Raw genomic sequence first — 20,394 nt, 5'->3', positions numbered from 1 at the left:
TACTGTGAGTCACTCTGCTGTGCAAACAAGCCCTTGCAAAACACTGATTGACTGGATTCCAGACTTCTAACACAACCTTGAGCCGACTGCGTTCTCCTTTGCCCTTGACTGCAGTAAAAAGGAGTGTGGTCAGTTTACTGCTCCTGCTTTTCCAAGTGGTCCTGGTGAAAGCCCGGGTCCCGTTTGGCACACGCGGTGAAGCGTTGAGACTTTAGGGAGTTTGTCTCCAATCCATGGGCAGTGACCTGGATTGCTGAGAAGATGCCGCAGGTTGTCGTGCAACGTCCCATCCTAATGGAGCAGCTTCGCCTAAGCATTTGGGATCCTGCTGAAGTGTGACCTGCTGGGAGCTGTTGTTTCCACAACCTGAATCTGCTTAAGAGAAACAGCTTCGGGATGTGCTGGATGCCATGGGCCACACCGCAGGTATCTCTGATCATTCTGGATCATTAAGCTCTTGTTAAAGTGTTGTTTCCATTCTGATGGGCTGCAAAATGCTTTGTAGGTTCTTTATGTACTTATTGGGGTAGTCGCTGTGTGTGGCTGAGGGAAGAAAGTGTTGGCCAGGTGTAGTGAGGTCCATATCTGTATTTGAGAAACACCAGGATTCCTCCTCCCCAGGGATTCTGCAGAGCTGTGCACGTCTCATCGAGGAGATATGAATATATATCACACAGCACACTACTTGAAATGCAATATATCTAACTTGGAAGGCTTTAGGGTTGTTTGAGCTTTCTGAAATTCAGCTTTGTACTTTCAGATAAATCTGGGTGTTTCATATCTGGAGGATGATGCACCCAACCATCCCCAGCCAGGCATGAGCCTGCCCTGCTTGTCGTCAACAGGTCCTTGCTCAAAGCAAACGTAGCTGGAAAAGCATTTCTCTTGCTTTCCCTGTTAAGTCAATTCTCTTTTTTAAAGTCTTTCTCTCTTCCAACCTTTATTTGTGCAAATGCTGTGGCGCTAACACCATTGGAGGAGTTTATGACTCAATAAATGGTCCCCACAAGGGAGTTGGTGGAGAGGCCGCAAGCTACAGGCAGCTGCTGTTTGTTTAGTCATAAACACGCAGGAGAGCAGCAGTGGATTAACTGTACCCGAGCACACCCTCACCTGTTATTTGCAAAGGTGAAAAGGATCTGTGTTTTGCTTCTAATTATAAAAAATGGAAATGGTAATTGTTTTGGTTTTAAGAGAGCAGTTCTTGGTTCTGGGGAGTCTTGGGTCTACACACAACTCTTCATATCCTCAAGAGTTCATCAGTGGATAAACTAAAAATACAGCGCTGCCTGAAGGGGCGTAAACAGCCATCTTAATATATGAGCCATGTCCGGAGTAAAATGCTGCCTACTTAAAATGGGAATGGCTGCTGCCTACAACCAGTGTTTGTGAGACTGGAGGCAGAAGTTCTTCATTTGCTCCATCTCAGCGCTGTACAAAGCCCTGATGTTCCCCACAGCCCCGTGTGTCGTCAGCATTTATTAACCCACGTGAACAAGGACCTTTCTCTGCTGTTTGCGGGCCGCGTAAAGCCCAAACGTGCCATCACCTCCTGAAGTTTGTTGTTGTTGAAGAAAAGAAGAGCATAAATAAGCTTAATACTTTCCTGCTCCCTTGGCTGTGCTTCAGGGCCCCTCTTCCAGAGGTACTTAGTCCCTACCTTGCATCATCTTTTCCTCTCAAGTTCTTGTGTCTGTTGTCTGGTCTGGAAGGAGGACTTCTCACCCCATTTCTCTTCTCAAAACCAGTCTGTTGTCTAACAGTTCCGTGCACAGTCTATGTGCATTTATTTTTGGTTTTCTGGGTTTTGTTTGTTTTTTGACATTGTTACAGTGAAGGAGAATTGCCTTTGGGTCTAATTTCTCACTTGATGGTTCTGATCTCAGATATACTTAGAGGTAACGTTCATCTACATCTGCATGTTTCACAGATGGTTTTGAAGGCAGCTTGGTTAAAAGAGGGAAAGAAATCAGAATACCATTACAATTTCTGAAGTTGAACTCTATGGTATTTTGTTACTTTAACATGTGGTCTGTGCAACAGTTCTTCTTATTTTTAACCTGAGTTTGCCTGAACCTTTTCAAAAGCAGCCTGAACATTTTTCTATAATAAAAATGCTGTAAAAACTGACCAGCCAGGAATGAGAAGTCATAGCAGACTTGATGCTGCGATGTGATCTTTGAGTGGCTGAATCTGGAAAAGTTCTCTTGATGCTGGGTATCAAAATTGCAAGCAAAGCAGGGCCAAGCACTATCAGGAAAGGAACGCGTTTCTCCGCTATATTATTTTCTCTCTGTTTCTCTTTTCAAAAATGATTTCTCTTTTGGCTTAAATTACTGGGTCCTACGTGGATCTACCTGTATCTAACAGGTTTCTCTAGTTCTGTGCTCTCTGGATGGTTTGCTGGGCAATGTTTTCCTGAGAACTACAGCCTGTATTCAGTCAGGCTTATCTGGTATGGGAAATAGTTGCTTGGGGGTGAGTGTTGTGATACATCATCCTCTTTTAATGCCAGATTTTTTCACAAAAAAAGATTTGTAGCACTGTGTTGGCAAGTTGGAAGTGGAAATTCTTACTCAGATTAATTCCAGGAGACTGATGACCAAGCAGTCTTGGACAGAAAGAAGTTGATTTCCAATTTCTAAACTATGTGTTTTGCTGCTGAAGTTAGATTGAAACAGATCCACAAAAACTGCTGTCGATAGCAACTGCTGGTTAGAAGCACAAGGTCAGTGGTCAAATGTCTTCAGACTCCCAAGAAGTTCCAAAATAGCCCTGAGTTCCATACCTTCCGTGCTAATGTGAGATCCATTCTCTGACAACTTGGGCTATAACTTGGGAAATTATATCGGTGATGCCAAAGTCTTTGTGACAAACTGGGGAAACCAGAGATTTGTTACGCTCCTTGTTGCTCATAGTGTGTGCAGGACGTGTCCCTGCTACACGCAGTTTGCTGTTTTCACACCCCATCCATCAGCTATTTTTGTTAGCAGGTCTTGGGGCTGAATACCTTGAAAACTAATGGGATTTAAAGCCTTCACCAATCAGCCGAATGTGTCTGTGTAGATGGCGTGTACAGGGATTATTCTGGTGGCATTGGTCCTGGTCCAGTGGAAGAGTTGCTACCAAGCAAGCAAACCTGTTCTAGCTGACCGTTCATTTTAGATTGGATATTAGGAAAAAATTCTTCGTGGAAAAGGTTGTCAGACATTGGAACAGGCTGCCCAGGGCAGTGGTGGAGTCACCATCCCTGGAGGGGTTTAAAAGGTGTTTAGATGATGTTCTTAGGGACATGGTTTAGTGCTGGAGTTAGGTTATGGTTGGACTCAATGATCCTGAGGGTCTCTTCCAACCAAAATGGTTCTGTGATTCTCTGCAGTGCCAAAGAGAGCTTGGGGGGTTAATGAATGATGGATGAGATCTCCTATTAGTAGGAAGCCAGTTCTTAGCAGAGCTGGGCCATATGGGAGGAGAAGGCTTGTGGACGTTCCCCTGCACTGCTCTCCTGGTGTGTGTTCTCTCCGCAGAGCCTCTCTGTCCAAACTGTGGAGCATTCAGCTGTTACAAGATCTAAACTTCGTGAAGAGGTTTCTGCATCGCGCCTGCATTAATTGTTTGTGGTTTTCACCCCTGTGACACCGTCTGTCTGCCCAACAGGCCTCCTTGTCTAGAGATATTTCCTAGTACACTTGTGATGCTTCCAGAGCAATTTAAAGCTATTGGTTTTAGCTAGACTTTCTCAAGCTAGTCTGAATAACCTTTCTGGCCACACCGCTTCAAATATTGGAACAAAACATGTTGAAGAGGGCATGTTACAGTACAGATAATAGCTGCAAGAGTTTTTTCCCTTTTCATTCAGACCAGACTGCTGTAAAACTTTTACTTCTGTCTTATTTTCTGAAGGATCATTGAATAGTTTGTGTTGGAAGGGACCTTCGAATCCCTGGAGGTGTTTAAAAGACGTGTAGACGAGGTTCTTAGGGACATGGTTTAGTGCTAGAGTTAGGCTGTGGATGGACTCAGTCTTGAGGGTCTCTTCCAACCAAAATGATTCTATGATGTTTCCTACTTATGACTTGGGGTTGTTCTCAGTTTATTCTCTTATTTAGCACTATGTAGTGCCCCAACCCAGCTACTTAAGCAATTAACTTTCTGTCTAGGCTGCACCTTTCTTCTTTAGCAGTTATATTCACAGCACCTTCTTTCTGTTCTTGAGGTTTTTCTATGTAGCAATCTCTTGATTATCCTGGAAATAGGTCAGTGATACTGGGCTGCGCTGGTTTGTGGGTTCTGTGTGGTGGGACGGGAGGGGATCAGACAAGCAGAGCCCAGGGACGTGAGGGGTCCCCGCAGGGTCGCTGTGGAAAAGACACTTTCCTAAAGAGTCTCTTTGCCGACAGGACTGTGAGCCAATGAGTCCAGGCTTGAAACCGCAGTTGGCAAAGTGTTTATCTGCATGATTCAGGATCAGAGAGATGTTCGGAAGAGAAGTAAAAGTAAGCACATCTTTGTGGTATAAACTTCAGGCAAAACTGTGGAATTTAGAGGAGTATATTGGCATAAGATTAAAAAAAAAATCAGAAAGTTTCTAAATGTCAAATAATTGAGGTTTTAATCTTCTGAGTGAAACAGCAGGGCAAGTAATGTACTATGTTTCAATTATGTACTTGATAACTTTATGAAAGAAGTTCTTTGACAGAATAGAAGGATTTCTGGTTATAGATACGACATGGAGACTTGTTGATCTCTCCAAAGGAACTGGAAAGGAGACTGAATTACCATTTGTTTGTCCATCTCAATGCCATCTTAGTTCCATGGTTGAGCACTTGTGCTGATTCCTTTAAATGGACGGAAGAAGGGAGAAAATGTATCCTTGTGAGGCGCTGGCTGCAGCCGAACACAGTATGTTGGTAAATTATATGGGTACTAATGACCCTCCGGGCTCCCTGACACGACCACTGTGTCTTTTCATGGGTTCATTTGTACACTGGTTGCTGTGTTTGAACACAAGAGGTTCCTTTGGGCCTTGTCAGCAGGAACAGTTGAAAGCTTTTGTCTTCAGTAGCGCTGAGGGTGACCTTCTTATCATTATTCTCATTTAACAAACTCTATAATTTCAGGGCCCTAGGATGCTGGTGCTGCTGTTTGACCTGCTGTGGCACGTCAAAGTTGTCTTTTAGTAGCAAGCCCAATTGTGTTCAGGACTATCCTGAGGCTCAGGAGATCTTCTCGAGAAGAGAAGTAGACAGTGATTGAAACTGTATTGCACACGGGTGATCCAGGTAGGATTTTTCCCAGGTGTATGTACCCTGAGCTGACATGATGAAGGCACCGTGATAGGGCTGGGGAAATGTTTGTGGAGAGCTTGGGCTGCACCGCTGCCCACCTTATTGTTCTGCAAAAGCCAACCTTGAAGTATCTGTCCAGACTCCAGAGTGACCTCTGTGGAGCAGCTTTATTGCTGAGGACAGACAGGGTGTAACGTTTTAATGAATTTCCCTCTCTGCAGCCTTTAGCAAATATCTGAGGCACACGGGGTGCCACTTTGTTCAAGAACAACAAGCATTTTGGAAGCTATTCAATGTGAAAGTCATGCTATGTTCTAACTTGTGCTGATAGGAGCGGGTTGTGTGCATACAAAGCTACGGCATGAACTTGAGAGCCCAGCAGAATGCTCTCAAGTTCCACGTTTAATGCAATATCAAATGTATGCTGGTTGGGAGATGAGCAAGAGAGATCCCAGGCTGTGTGAGACGGTTCCTGGCGCCTTCTTGTTTTGCTGAGCATTCACATTTGCTGCAGTAGAGCCCTATAACATGCAGGAAAGTCTCTCTCCAGTCATGTAGGTGTACTAGCAGGTTTCTTGCACGGGCAGATTAGAGCCAGGCTGTGTTCAGTAAATGTGGATAAATACTAAAAGGTGAGATTGTGTGCAGTGATCCCAGGCCTCCTTTCTCCAGCTGCCGCCTCCTGCCTGTATGCCGGGAACCTTTGCACAGGCAAAAGGCTTTGCTTGAGAGAACAGGCTACGTGCTGTTTTCTGACATAGCCAAAAGTGGCTGACACAAAGCCAAAGGAGAGCTGCTCTCCCAGGGGGTGAAATGTCAGTAGAGATGTTGTCCTGTCTTACAGAGCCCTGGCATGCTTTTGTATAAAAGCCAAACAGATGTTGGAAGGTCGGGAGCTTTGCCATGTACAGAGCAGCCCCCGGGGAGCAGGCAGAGCCTGCCCAGGTGTCATGGGTGACACCGCTCTGGGTTTCCCGTGCCAGCACCTCCCCGAACGTGCGGCTGCCCCCACACCGTGCCGGGACTTTCACCCTGATTGAGGCAAGGGGACTCAGGTAAGCACATTGTGTGTCTGAGCCCGGTTTCTGTCCCGCTCTCTGCTCCTCCGAACGCGCTGGCGAGCTGCGGTGATGTTCCTCAGAAGGCACAAAGGCTCTGAAGTAATAAGTTCCTGTATATCTAGTGAAAGCAGGCAATTAGGTGGAGGGAAGGGACCCCAGCGGTGCTTGTGCAGGGGGGATGGTGTTGACTCACCCTTTATTAAACATCTGTTTTGTCACAGAGGAACTTAACTTTGAGACATGAATCTGGAGGAGTCCAAGTGACTTCAGTTCTGCTGCTTGTGGAATGGCCTATTTCCACTTGCAGACTCTGACTTGCACTTACCATTATCATCAGCTTCCCTGGAGAAACTCAACAAGGGTGGCACTGCAGCCACTGATTGTAGGGATTGTCCTTTGGAATATGCCTTGTATGTCCAAGCATTGATTTCCCTCTTTGCTTTTGAGGAATGGAAGCAAACCCCTTGTTGCAAGAGGGCTATAGAAAGGCCTCCGCTTTCAGAAATTAGTAGCCTGATGCTTTAATGCATGTTCTCTTATTTTAGGACGAGGTAAAAGATCTGGTGTTAGGTCTGAGGAGCCCAGAAGAAGAAAAGAGCCCGTGGATTTAAGGTAGCTTGTGATTTTGCTTCCTGCACCTCTTTTTGTGGTGTTCAGTCAAATGTTTCATGCTTGGGAAAGTTAAGCTGTGGGGACATGAGCAGCTGCTGATCCTCGCTGGCCTCAGCATCTCGTGCTGCTGAGCAGTTGGCTGTTCCTCGGTGGCTCATGTTTGCTGCTGCGTGTTGAGGCAGGACAGCGGTTCAGATACGGGAAGAGGAAGCTTTTCAATATTGTCTTCTCGTGTCCAGCGACTAGTGCGACAGACAACGGCGTTTGAGGGGAACAGCTCAAGTTTTGTCCACTGGTGGCTGGGCAGTGTGGTCGTTGGCTGTGACGTGGGTGGCTGTTACATCTTGCAGTCCTTGTCCAGAGCTTGGTCACAGGGTCAATGGCTTTTGACCATCTTTTTCAGTCTCTGCTGGTCACCCTTGTCCATCTGTCATTGAACCCATTTCGGAATGACTGACAGGAGCGTATTCCAAAGCTTAATGTAGCCAAGGAGCATGGCAATTGAGGAACTGGTCAACAGGGCTTTGGACGGCAGAGCAGGGCATGGGATTTATAAAGCTTTCCCAGTGGTGTTCTTTAAAGCGTGGCTTCCTCTGTGCTCCGCTTTCGCACAAAATCTTCAGGCGTGATCCATCAAGGAGTGTGAAATACATTCACAATCCCACTGCTGCCTTCTCCTCACAGTCAGCAGGGCTGTGCTTTCTTCTCTGGCGTGGAGTTGCTTGCTGTTGAGAATAAACAGTCTCTTTTCTTGCGTTTCCTTGCCTTTCTTTGGGACATGATGCCATCAAGAAAACCAGCTGTTCCAATCTGAGAGGCTGCCTCTGCCTTCGTGCTCTTGTCGATTGTGTGGAATCAATGAAGTGTTGCAATACTATAGAGAAAAGGAGGACGCGAAGAAACAAAGAGTGAGATCACGCAGCAGGAATATATAGAAGAGGATTCGCATCCTGTTACATAGTTCACAGTGGCTGTGTCTGGAACCGGATCTGCTGTAATAACAGAAATCCCCTCGTGGAGACTTGAATCTCAGATCCAAATCTTTGCTTTGCTGAGTTGTGGGATCTGAGAGCTCCCACGTGGAGAAGAGAGCTGGAGAATCTGAGCATCTGGGGAGACCTGACAGCAACTCCTGGCTGCTCCTGCTGGGACCAATAGGTGTATGGTACAAATTATTTAAAGGAGAGAAGTCAGGGAGATAATCCCTGGACGCCAGCTGTAGCAGAAGGATAAAGTTCAAAATATTCTTCTTGTAAATCCTGCAAATTGCAGTTCTGACTCTTAATATCTGGAACCGCTGTCTCAAACCTTTGTCAACATGGGCTTTTTGCCTGTGACTCTGGGATCCAATGACATCTCTCTTCAGCCAAGAAAACTGCCAAGTTGTGCTTTGACTTTGGTTCCAGCTGTTCAGCGCAAAAAGCTTTTGTTGCTGCTATGAAAAGCTTTTCTTAAGGGACAACATAAAGCAGTAGGAGTGTTGTGGTGCTTGCAGGTTGAAGGAGGCATCTTCCCTTGAGAAGAGTCTTCCAAAGCACTGCAGTCTAGTGGATAAAAGGTTGTAAGGATTGTGTGTTAATCTGTAGCTGTCTGCAATTAATCTCCCCAGCGGGTTTGGATCTGATGGATGTTTGGAGTCACCAGCCAGGTATGGAAGGGAATTTCTTCAGTGGCTCTGAACTGCTCCACAAGCCTCTAGGCTGTAACTGTGCGTCTCGTGATCCTCAGTTCTTGCTCTGTCTTTGTTCCTGCTCTGTTTCTCTGTTGGTGTTTTCCTTGGCTCCGTCAGGTTTGATTTTTAGCTGGTCCATCCTGAGGGCAGGGTGAGAGGTTCACCCCATCCCGGGTGTTTCACTGCTATCAAGCTTGTGTTCTGCCTGATAATTGCCTCCAAATCAACAGTTGGAAGCATTTCTTGATCTTGGCACAAATTCCTGAAGTGCCAACTGAAGTTTTGATGAGCTTCTGGAACTGCATGTTGTGGAGCTGTAAGAACCCGTCCTCCTGATTTCTGACGTGGCATTTCTTATGTGCAAGTTACTTTTAGGTATGCACTTGATTGTATCTCTCTCTTATTTTTTTTCCCCCCTTTTTCTTTTATTTTAACATAGACCTATGTTGTATTAAGGTTTTCAAAATCATCTCCCTGAGGTTCACTACCTGGAATCCTTGTCGTAAGCTTAAAAACACCCAAAACTTGCCAACCCTATTAGGTAGGAAAAACATGCAGCATTGAGGAATCCCCATTTTAACCTCCTGGCACTAGAATCAAGTGCTGTATAGCGCTGCCAAGTCATTTTCTCCATGGTTTTCCTGGTTTATTTTACTTTTCTGTGTAGAATGCTTGAATTCAGGATCATTAGGAAGGCCATGCTAGCGCTGGGGTGGATCTCCATTAGTCCAGGACAGCATGTAGCAAATGTTTGAGCTGTATGTAAAGGTAAATTCTTCTAGGGCTCTTTTGTGACGTTCTGTGATTGAAACCGAAGCTGTGGGTATTTCGTGTATATTCTAAGCTGTGTGTGGCTTGGTGATATCACTCTAAGTGGGCGCTATCCTCCTCGCCACCCAGCATGAGCAGTTCTGGCCACTTACAGGATTTTTCATGCAGTACGTACATCAAGTTGGCCATATGCTATTACCTACTTCTGCTACCTCCTCCTCCTTCTGTCTTGTTATTTATTCACCTCTTTCTAGAGTTCCGGATCAGATTTTTTCCTTTCCTTCTGCCTGAGTTTTTTTACCTGCTTCCTTGCAGTGTCCCTGCACTCCTTCTCTCCTCTCTTCTGTCCCCTTTGTTTGCATTCCTTTCATTTTAAAACTCAGTATCGGAGCTGACACCAGGCTGCCTGTTCCCTGCAGCACTGAACTGGCGGTTTGGAAGGAGAAGGCTGCGCTTCCCTCGGGGGGCAAGACAGAGTTCAGTGTCTGTCTTAGTTTTAAATATGCATCTAAATGTGGCTGATCAGAGGAGCAAAGAGTCTTTGGGTTCTGAGTACTGGATGTAGAGCAACCCTCTGCATCCCGCTGTGCTCCTCACCGCACACAAAAGCCGCTGGGCACAGAGGAGTTTGGCTCCAGGAGACACGGGTGAGATTCAGGAACTCCACGGAAGGAGGGTAGGAAGGTGTGGGTGCTTGTGTCAGCCTCAGACCTTCTCTTTTTGCTTCAGTTTCTTCCTCACCCTGTCAGATTTATGCACTTTTTTTTTTAAGAATCCGAAAGTGCATTACCAAAGTATACATCAGCATTGTGGGGTGCTGTTTGCCTTGGGCAAGTACGAGGCTGATGACAGATCATCACGCTGCTACGGTGAGGAGACGAGCTGGGATATCCCGGTTCCATGTTCTTATCACAGCCAGTGGCATGACAAGGTAGCGGAGATAGATTTGCAGGTTTCCCAGTGTGAGCAGCAGCTCTGCTGAGGAAGGTTGTGTACCCAGATGGTGAATTTCCGCAATGGTTTTGCTGTGCAGCTCCAGCTGCTGGCAGCTGTTCAGGCAGCACGGGATGGAGTCTCGTCAATGGCAAAAAAAGGCAGGTCCGTGCTGGTCCAACAGCTCCGGCCAGCAGATTGGAATCGGAAGTGAAGGAAAGCATATTGAATTAAGGCTGCAGTCGTCATTTTAGTTTAGACCAAATGTATGTGGTTTGGCAGAATACCAGGGTCCTGACTCTTGTAAAAATGTGTCACAGAGGCTCTCAGGACCATGGGAAGGTCAAGGCCTCTATTGGAAACCTTCTGTCAGCTTCTATGTCGCAGGCTACTTCGTTTGGCGTAGATAACGCGTAGGAACGACTCTCTGCAACACGTTGTGTGTTTCTGGTCCTTAAAGTGATCAAACTTGGTCTGTCGAGCTGGGGCTGTTTGAGGGAATTGCAGCGAGAAGTGTGGGGAGGCTGCAGGTTCATCCTCGTTGTGTTTCCTTTTAGTATTGTTGACCAGTGAGCAGCCTGACCCACCAGAGATACCTGACAGCACCAGGACTCAGTACCAGGTGATTGTCAGCTGGAGAAGTACAGGAGCATGTTCAGAGTAGGCTGAGCTGGGCTCTGCAGTGGAGAGAGACGCACAGGCTGAGGAGGCTCCATCTCGGTTCTTCAGAAATGCTTCATAACGCTGGAATAACAAATAATTTCGATTGGACAAGAAGTCTTCTTGTAGGAGGATCTCAGTGTTTATGCTAAATTCTTTCTTTGACTTCAAGAAAAAAGTAGCAGTTAAGGCTTTCCAGTTGGAGACTGGTGAAATGGTACGTGTGAGTGAGAGAAGAATTGACTGCTGGGGTGGATGGATTTGGCCTTCTGTTCTGATTCTGCCTTTTTTTGCCAAAGGATCCATGTTTTTGGACTCGGATGAGGTGTGTTCAGTTGCTGTCCTTGCGACAGTTTGCTCAGTATTTATGTGGAAGAGGTTGTGCATTTGAAGTGGGTGAGGAACGGAAACAAGAGCTGGCACCGTTGGGCTGATTTCTGCTCTGCGACGCTACATCTTCAGTTGTCAATTTTTTTTCCATACTTTCTGAAAATGTTTCTTGTTTTAAAATAGCGGAGAGAGCGGATTCGTTGCCTACAAGAAGGGTGGCTGGAGCCAGGTGGCAAATGGACCTTCCCCAGCCATGTTCTTCCAGCTCCTCTCTGCCCTGAACGTGGCTCTGCCGGAGCTTTGGGTCCCCTGGATGTCCATGTGTCCCCTGTCCTGATGAGCAGCGTTGTGTCCGCCCTTGCCCATACCCTGCACCCCTGACTGGTGTTATTAGACCTTCCCCAAATAATCAAGCTGCTCATTACAGACTCAGTTTTTGCCTGTGTCGAGGGTTAAGATTGCGGGGTGACAATAAAACCCTGGCAGATGTATTATTAACCCCCTCTTCCCCCCACCTTCCCCCTTTTGCCCCTCCTCTCCCCCCTTTCCACTCAGGAGAGGCGATTGGGAGGAAAAGAAGAACAGAGAGAAGAGAGTTGGAAAAAACTAAAGATGTTTTACTAATGCTACTAATAAGAATAGAGAAAATAATACAAAATATACAAAACCAATCTTGAAAGTCTCAGCAACTGCAGAGCTGGCACCCAAAGTCCTGGATTAGACTCCACAGCCAACCAGAGCTGGATTCAGTCTCTCCCCAGGCCTCAGTTCGCAGGGACGACTAGCAAGGTCCTCTCCTAATGTCGGCCATAAGAACAAGAGAGCGAGATCCTCGTGATCTCCCATTTCATATGAAGTATTCACGTGAATGGAATGTTATACACAGTTGGTCAGTTTCTTGGTCACTTGTTTCTCGTCGCCCCTCTCGGGAGATGTCCATCCATGCTTATCAATAAGTTTGCATTCCATTGCTAGGTTTACCGAAACATGTGTCTGGTTCTCCAGGAAAATGCAGTTAATATGAAGGCTTTAGCTGACAGGCAAAATTCACTGAAAGAGAAACTTGTTTTTAACAAAACCAGGACAGCCTGAAAAATAACGAACCGCCGCATTCTTGCCCGAGCGGCTCTGGATAACGGGGCAGCAAAGTCTCCTGAGCTGGCTGCTCGGAGGTTGCGCCGGTCGCTGAGCCTGTGCCAGCTGGGAGAATTCCTTGGGAAAGCAAACAAACTGCTACAACAATTCCAGCGTGATCCTGCGTGACCTTGCGTTTGCTGCGGCGGGGAACAGCTTCCAAAAGCAGCAGAAAGGATATGCCCAAAGTCGCTTTTATGTGTAACATGGAGTATTCAGGGTTTGACCCCCAGGTCCCTAGAGGTAAAAGGCGGCTGTGTTAACCCCACCGCTTCATCTCTTGCCAAGTCTGAAAATCCAGGTTCTTAAAGAGGAGCTGTTACTTGTGTGACCTTCATGCGTGAAACAGTTTCTCTTCTAAAATGTTTCTTTCCCCTTTATCAGTTATTCATTGAAGAGTCTCTTTGCATCTGTAGAATTTTGAAGGGTAGCTATTATTTTACCATTTTAATTTTCCCAGCTGTTCAAATAATTGTTTTAACCTCTCAGTGCCTGGAAATGCTTTTCACATCCTCATTGCTCTGCATTGTATTTCTTCGGTTTCATGTTTTAAACTACCAACAAATCTTTTTTTCCCCCATTCCAGATGGTTATTCTGTGACTTTCTTCTCTGTGGCTCTAAGGCTACATTGGTCTGAACAACACTCAGCTTGCAGGGAACTTGTGAACTTTGATACAGGGCTATTACATCCTGGTTTTTGTGGCTTTTTGGTGTTGTTTTTCTCCTTTTCCCCCCTCACCAGCCCCCAAGGAGAGCTCAGCACTTGCAGATCCCGTTAAGCCCAGAACAAGCCGTGGTTATTCTGCAAGCTCTTGCCACCGGCCTCTCCGGAGTTGTATTTCACTATAGACAGCGAAGGGGCTCTGACAGAGACAATGAAGCCAGCACAGAATACACGCTTTTCACACAGGTATTAAAGTCAAAGCATTAAATATGACAGCGTTTTCTCTACCCCCGAGACAAGGCTGTGACAGCAGAGGACAAGGCAAATGCCCACTGCTCAGGTAGGGACGTTGCTGATCGAGCTGTGGGAGTCACTGAGTACGAGTGGGGGTTCCCAGCACAGGACGATGCACCTTTGGTGTTCCATCTGGGGCAGAACACCTCCAGAGCAGCAGTGTCTCATTTCATAGCATCCATTTTTATATATATATATATATATATATATATATATATATATATATATATATATATTCCTTTTTTCAATGCGCAAAACCTTTCTTTAGTACATCTTTAATGGTCTTGCCCTAGGGACGGAGGTGGAATTTGAAAACAAGCAATTATATTGTGTTATTTTGGACAAACTGCTGTAGTTTCTCTTGCGCGCTCTTCTCACGTGTTCCGAAAGTTGCAAAAGGTGATTTATAATTCATCAAACTTCAGCGTAAAACATCTGACTGCGAAACCTATCAATCTGATCTCATCTCTTTCTAGCCCTTTAATTAGAGAAGCCCTGCTGAAAAATGTACCCATCAGCTACTGAGAAATGGTGCTTTCCTGGACCCTCGGTATAAATCTTGAGTTATCCAGGTGCCAAAATGCTGTCAGAACTGACAGATCTTAGAAAATACACCCACAGGCAGAACATTATCCATTATACTAGCACCGAGCAGTGGGCAGTAAGGGAAAAAAATCAGCAGAGAATGTGTCTTTATCAACTTTAATTGGCTTTTCCCGTTGATAAAAATCAGCGTACCCAGCAAGGAAGAGAACCTATCTAGCGGTTTGATCTTTCCATCCCGGAGCTGAAGGGTTCGGTCCATGACGGGTGACGGGGACTTGTCTGAGCTCCGAGCGGTGCGGCGGAGTCTGCAGCCCCCGGAGAAAGCTGCCAGGTTAAACAAGTGTGAAGAATGAATTACTCTGGATAAGCTGGATTTCATCTGTGCTCTAGTTGCTCGAAATTTCCTTCGGAGAGAATGAAAACTTAGTTAAAGTTCTGTTCAGGTCCTGGCTCGTTAAGTGCTCCTGGATTGCGACTGGCTGGGCTGTGAAGTCGAGGATGTGAAAAGGGGACGATGGATGTGAAAAGGGGATGACGGGCAAAGGAGGCAGCAGCTTTGCAAGAGCTGCAGGAACTGGTACCTGTGGAGGTTTGGGGAGGAGCACAAGCTGCTTTGGGGTCATTTGGTGCTGTAGGTTTATGCGTAGCTTTACATTAAAGGCAAAGGAGGCAGCAGCTGTGTGGATTGCAGCATCCTGCATTGGCTGAACTATGTAAAATGTTTTGTTTTCTCCCTGGTGCTGCCTACATCTATCGCTATTAGATTTATGACAGTTTTATTAGAGTAAATAATATAGCAAAGATGATTGCAAATCTATTACTGTACTATTTTTCTCCTAGTTGATTAACAGCACTTTATTTATGATCAATTTGGCAATGTGTAGTGCTTCTCTTGCTGAATTCCACAGGGTTTCTGAGCATGGCTCTGGTTTAAATTTGTATTCTGCTAAGTCAAACTCCTCTACCTTATTGCCATAAAAAAACCTAGAAAACAGAAGTACGTCCACTCTGAAAAGACACTTTAAATGGACTTTATTGCCAAAGTTTCCTTTCCATAGTCCTTGATGGTCTTAATGCCATGGGCGCAGATCCCGGTGATCTGCCCAGCACAGCCCTTCCTTGTTGGGGTGAACTCGAGAGCTGTAAGAATATGATGGACCTTATGGAGAAAAAAGAGTGTTGATTGTGTGGGTTTCTCTTTCTTTCTTTCTCCTGGCCATATGATAAGCATTAACATAGAAACTTGTTGTGTTCAGGCAAGTGGGAGGGAGGGATAACAAAGTCCATTCTGTTCCTCTGGTTCAATCTGCCCATTTACAAGCCCAACCTATCAAGGATGTTGTCACTTTTTCTTTGCAGCAAGAGGAAGGTCGAGGCTTTAAACAGCTTCTGGAAAATACATACAAATCCATGTGAATAGCCTAAACCATCGTCATTCCCGTGGTTTCCATGGACGCCGGCCGTACCGCGGTTTGGGCAGTTGTGTTGTGTTGATCCAAATGCCACAGTGGTTTTACCAGGATACAAGATTTTTGACCGCTGGCCCTAAACTCCACTGTGGTGTTGCTGTCTGTGTTAAACAGCCTTTTGTGCCTATGCAAAAGACGGAATTCCTGCCTGTGCAGCCCAAAGAGACAGTGACACCTTATTATGCACGATAAAATAATAATTCCAGATGAAGTAAAACTATAGAAAGAGATCGGGATTTTGACGTCTTATTTTGAGATGGCAAAACGCTTCTTTGGTGGCCTAAAGGTGTTGCTGTCCTTGATGCTTAGTGCACAGTGTAAATGCGGACAGACAGTGGCTGGCTCTGTGTCAATCATTCCCTAAATGCCTGATGGTACCTGAGTGACCAGCTCCTCAGCCGCCTCCTGCTTGAAAGCAAAGCTGCGTGATTCTTCTATTTTTCTAAACCATTTGCTCTCCTTAATTGAGGACTGTGAGCCATTGTGTGCGTAGTGCCGCAGGATCCTTGTTGTGTAAGGGCCTTGATAAATATGTATTTTATTGTCGAGTGTCTGTACCCACTCTGCAGGTAGCGGTGGCGAAGCGAGCTGCATACAGTTGAGAGTTGTCACATCTCCGGGGTCAATAACAACAAGACGGCACAGGGGACGGTGGGAAAAGGAGCCAGGGTAGCTGCCTTCAGCATCACCTGCTAATAAAACAGCTATTTATAGATCAGCTTTGTCAACTACATTGTTAAATTAATATTTACATACCGGCTTCATTGTCTTTCACTGAAAATCTCATTTGCATTAGTGCTGGGACAGAAGTGCAGCTTTCGGTGCTCCGGGGACACGAGTGTGTGTGACCGGAGCCCGTGTTCCTCACAGATTCCTGCCTTGCAAATCCTCTCCCTCCTATAGTAGCGTTTTCCCATCTTTTTGTGCCTCTCGTTTCTTGCAGGAACGCTCACCTTTGTTCCCAAACGTCTGCAACTCATCATGAGGCTGATCTCGCTAGAGAAGGGATGAGCGGCATTTCTGCATAGCAATTCCTAGTTAATCTCTGCCTCTCCGAGAGGCTTGAATTGTTGATGGCTTGTGGGTAATTTAATAACTAGCAGACAAATAGGATGTGTAGATTGTAGTAACTTAGCCCAGATGCGAAATCCCCCATCCTTATTAGCATCTGTTTGACTGAGTTTTGTTATAAAGATTTGCTTTCTCTATGTTTTAACGCCGGCAAAGCAGCAGCGGGAGGAGTGGCTGCTGGGCGAAGCTGTGTTGATCGCAGCAGGCTCCACACCTGGCTAAGCAGTTTCAATCCCCTCTGCGTGCGTGCGTCTGTGTGCCTTTCAAAAGGGAAGAGTAATCTACTTGCCAGATGTGTGCGTCTCTCTCGTAGTCCTTGGGTGACCTTGAGCAGTCATTTAACCTGTGTTTATTTGCCCATCTCTACCTGGGCAGATATTACTTCTGTGGTTTGGAGTGTTGAGGCTGGATGGATGTCTCGGAAACGCGGATGAAAAGTGTTACTGAAATGGAAGGCGTTCGTACCGTCTCTTCAGACAGCTGATGGGAGTTCAGATTCACCTGCCTGTCTTGCTGTTTCTTGCTTCAAAGCCGCTTGGCCGCTGGGGTTGTGCGGGGAGGCTGCGATGCAGACAGGTGTCACAGCGCGCGCAGGGCTGTCGATAAGATCCTGTTATGCTGGTATTGTGCTATTCTTAATCTGTCTTTGGCCTGCGAAGGGTCTAACAGCATCTGTTTCTCTGACACCTCTGCGGGCTCTCCGGGCATCTCATCACTCTTTTCGGGAAGAGAACATTACAATCCGGTTACTCAGTCCGTGGAGAGCGAGAGCTCGTCTGCCCACACTGCCGTAAAGTCGGAGTTCAGGGAGCGGGTTGCGGTTTATCTCTCCAGGTGCATGAGGCACATAATATCACAATGATATGTGTGTGCTGAAACCATTCACCTTTTATTTCTTCTTCTTAAGATAGCAAAGCCTCAATTTCCTCCCCTTCAAGATCTCTCTTCCCGCGGTTCGCAGGAGAGGCAGCGGGACGGGGCTGCGGACACGGCTCTGGGAAACCTGGAACTCGGTCCCTTGGCTCTCCAAGGCTTCATTTCACCACTGCCTCTTCCATTTTAACTTTGATTCTTGCTGAAGGCAGCACCTGATTCTTCCATTTTCAGACCTACCAGGTTTTTCCGCCTTCTGCTGATATTTCAGGGGAGACGAGGATGTGCTTTTCTGCAAAATGTCAAGGTCTCCTCCTGGAGAGCTGACAGCATAGGTGTTTTATATGTACACGGGCTATCGGGATGAGACATCCTTACTCAGAAACATTGGCTGAGACAGACAGACATTCCTCCTGCTGCGAAGAGACAGGCAGGCTCTCGCTGTTGCCAAGCCTTCAAGTATTTGGCATGTTTTCTATTGCCCTAGTTTTGTGGAGTTGTTCCTGAAGTTTTACAAGTACACGAGAATCTTTGTTCTCTTTTTTTGTTAAAGAAAAAGGAAGGAATAAACAAAATGAAATACTTTAGCCCTCCTGCCTAGACAGCAGCGCTATGAGAGTGTGATTCAGGTGCTTAAAACAAGAAGGCAAATTAAATAACCCCAGCGCATTTCTAAACAGTTCTACAAGTTAACCTTGTGGTTTTGGAGGAGTTTCTGGCTTCTCTCGTGGGTTTTGGATATGTGAAGAGCGTGCAGCGTGGCTCATTTTCCTGAACAAGGGAATATTTGCAGCTCTGTAAGAGTTCACACATCTGCAGTGCCCCCGCAAACAACAACGAACCGACCAAAACAAACAGTATCCCCAAATTAGAAAAGCCCCGCGTTTTTCGCATCTCATGTGCGTTCTAATTCATACTTTTTCGGTCGTTCCACTTTTCCAGCCTCCCTTGCAAACACCGGGATCTCAGGCTCTTTAGTTTTAAGCGAAAGCCAAGATTTCATGTAAGAACATGACTCTGGGAAGCGGAGCTTTGACATTTTCATAGCTACGCTGTATATCATCAGACTTCAACGTGAGCCAGCAACACCGTTCGCGCGGAGATGAACGTGATTATTCACAGAGGGGGCACCGTTCAGCTTTGTTACCCCCCCGTTGACTATAGAGGAGACTGGCTGGCTCTGCAAGCTCGTATTTCTGTCCCTACATAGGCTTGTGGGGATACACCAGGCTTGCATGTGTTCATAGGTTCCATAGGCAGCGGCGGAGGCACGTGCTCCCGAAATCAGCGCTGAAGTGGTAGGCACACGCTCCTCTGTGTTGCCCGAGCGGAGGGACACACGCGGTCAGACTCCCACAACAGAACGGTTTCCAATAAACCTGAAACACAGGAGTATTGTTCGTCCAAATGCACAGAGCCATTGTGTGGGCCCTGAAAGCCTCGGCGCTTTATTCTCGACGGGCTGAATGGCAGCCGCGGGTAATAATAACACAAGATTAAAAAAGCCAACATTATAGGGGCATTTACAACCCGCTGAGAGAGTGAAATCTCAGCAAGGCTGAGCTGTGTCTCCAGTGATCCTACGTTTTTACTGCTTGATAAGGAAATGATGGGCAGCTCGGGAGAAATGGCCACCGCGGAGCAGATGAAAGGGGAGCAGGTTGTCTGTTTCGAGCGCTGCAGTAAGTAGAGTGGGACAAATGGAAAAGCAAATGGGAGTGACCGGCCCGTCCCCCCATGCGAGGTGGGCTGAGGGGTGTGTATGTGCATTTGCACACCTGGGGTTCCTTCCCAGGCTGGTTGAAAAGCTCCGTCTGGCTGGTGTTTGGCTCAGAGGCCTTTGGGCAGCATCATCCAGGGCCAGTGCTTTGGTGGCCACCAGTAGATCCACTCAGGATCTAGCTGGGCGGTGATGATGGGTAAGAGTTGGTAGGATTAACCCTCTACATGCAGGAACAGCCAGGCTTTCCATTCAGTTCTGGTGAGACAATAAATACTGAGCTTTCTAAATGCAAGTCTCAGTTTTAAGTCACAGTAATGGCAACTACCATACACATTTAAGTTCAACTGACTGATATAATCTCACATGTGGAATTTCGTTATTTTCAAAATAAAGAAACCCCACCCCACAATAAAAAATATTAAGGGAGAGTTGCTTATCTTAAAAGTCAAGTCTTCAATTCAGTGCTGGTTCTAACAATTCTTTAGCATAAACGTCTTATAAGTTCTTTGTGTATATATAACTATCTAAAATAGCTTTAAAAGACCCAGCTTTCTTCTGGACACACATGGAGGTTGCATTCGTTAAGCGGAGCACCAGCCCATAGCAACATCCTCTCAGGATACGCCTGGGCTGCAGATTAAGGGTGAGATATCAAAGCCAGCCCTAACCTCTCTGGGTTGGGTAGAACCGACGGGCCGAGCCGGGTGGTGCTGAGCGCTGGAATACATCCCCGCCTGCTCAGACAAGTCGTGCAGCTCTCTGCTACTCAGCAGGTTTCCGAAGGCGGCGTCTTACAGGTGTGACCTTGGTCTTTGGTGTGAGCGATGCAACGGGTGGAATGGTGGGAGGCATTTTGAAGTCATAAAATGTGTTTTAATAAGAATGTATGCCACCTGGCTAGGGCAGGTGTGGTTAATGGCTGTGCTTTTCTTCTCTAAAAACGTTCTCATGCGCTCAAGTGTTTTGCTTTGTTTGTGTTGGGCAGCATGGCACGGAAATCACTGGACCCTGGGTGCTGTTTCCAGTGTGGGACTTTATGGGGATTCAGAAATCCAGGCTGCTTCACAGGTTCATTTATTTGGATTAATGAATCTGTCCCTGCCTCTGTTTCCCCAAGAGTAATGTGAAGTTACTTACGTCACGGGGATTTATGAGCTTCTTTCTATATTGGCCATTTTGTGGAGAGTGAAATTGCTCGGAGGGCTCTGCAGAAGGACGAAGTGTTTGAGTTTGTTCTGTTCTAATCCCGGCTGCAGAAAATTGGCAAGTTCCTGCTTAAAGTCTCTTTAAAC

The 20,394-nt window shown here is 46.4% G+C and overlaps 1 protein-coding gene across 3 annotated transcripts in view; it reads left to right on the top strand.

Moving 5' to 3' along the window:
- Positions 1-20,394, top strand: part of CHCHD6 (coiled-coil-helix-coiled-coil-helix domain containing 6) — a 111,415-nt gene that overhangs the window by 79,671 nt on the left and 11,350 nt on the right. For 2 of the 3 annotated variants that reach the window (XM_080350811.1, XM_080350810.1), the window contains 2 exons: positions 4,401-4,496; positions 6,133-6,201. The exons of the other annotated variant lie outside the window; for it this stretch is intronic. In XM_080350811.1, the coding sequence (XP_080206937.1) occupies positions 4,401-4,460 (60 nt within the window). In that variant the 3' untranslated portion in view covers positions 4,461-4,496; positions 6,133-6,201. Of the gene's footprint in view, positions 1-4,400; positions 4,497-6,132; positions 6,202-20,394 lie in introns of those variants that run through there. 3 annotated transcript variants of the gene reach the window in all.

This window comes from Nesoenas mayeri, assembly GCF_963082525.1.
Source record: "Nesoenas mayeri genome assembly, chromosome: 10".
Classification (NCBI taxonomy): Eukaryota; Metazoa; Chordata; class Aves; order Columbiformes; family Columbidae; genus Nesoenas; species Nesoenas mayeri.
The sequence above is the reverse complement of the archived record's forward strand: the minus strand, read 5'-3'. Positions and strand labels throughout refer to the sequence as shown.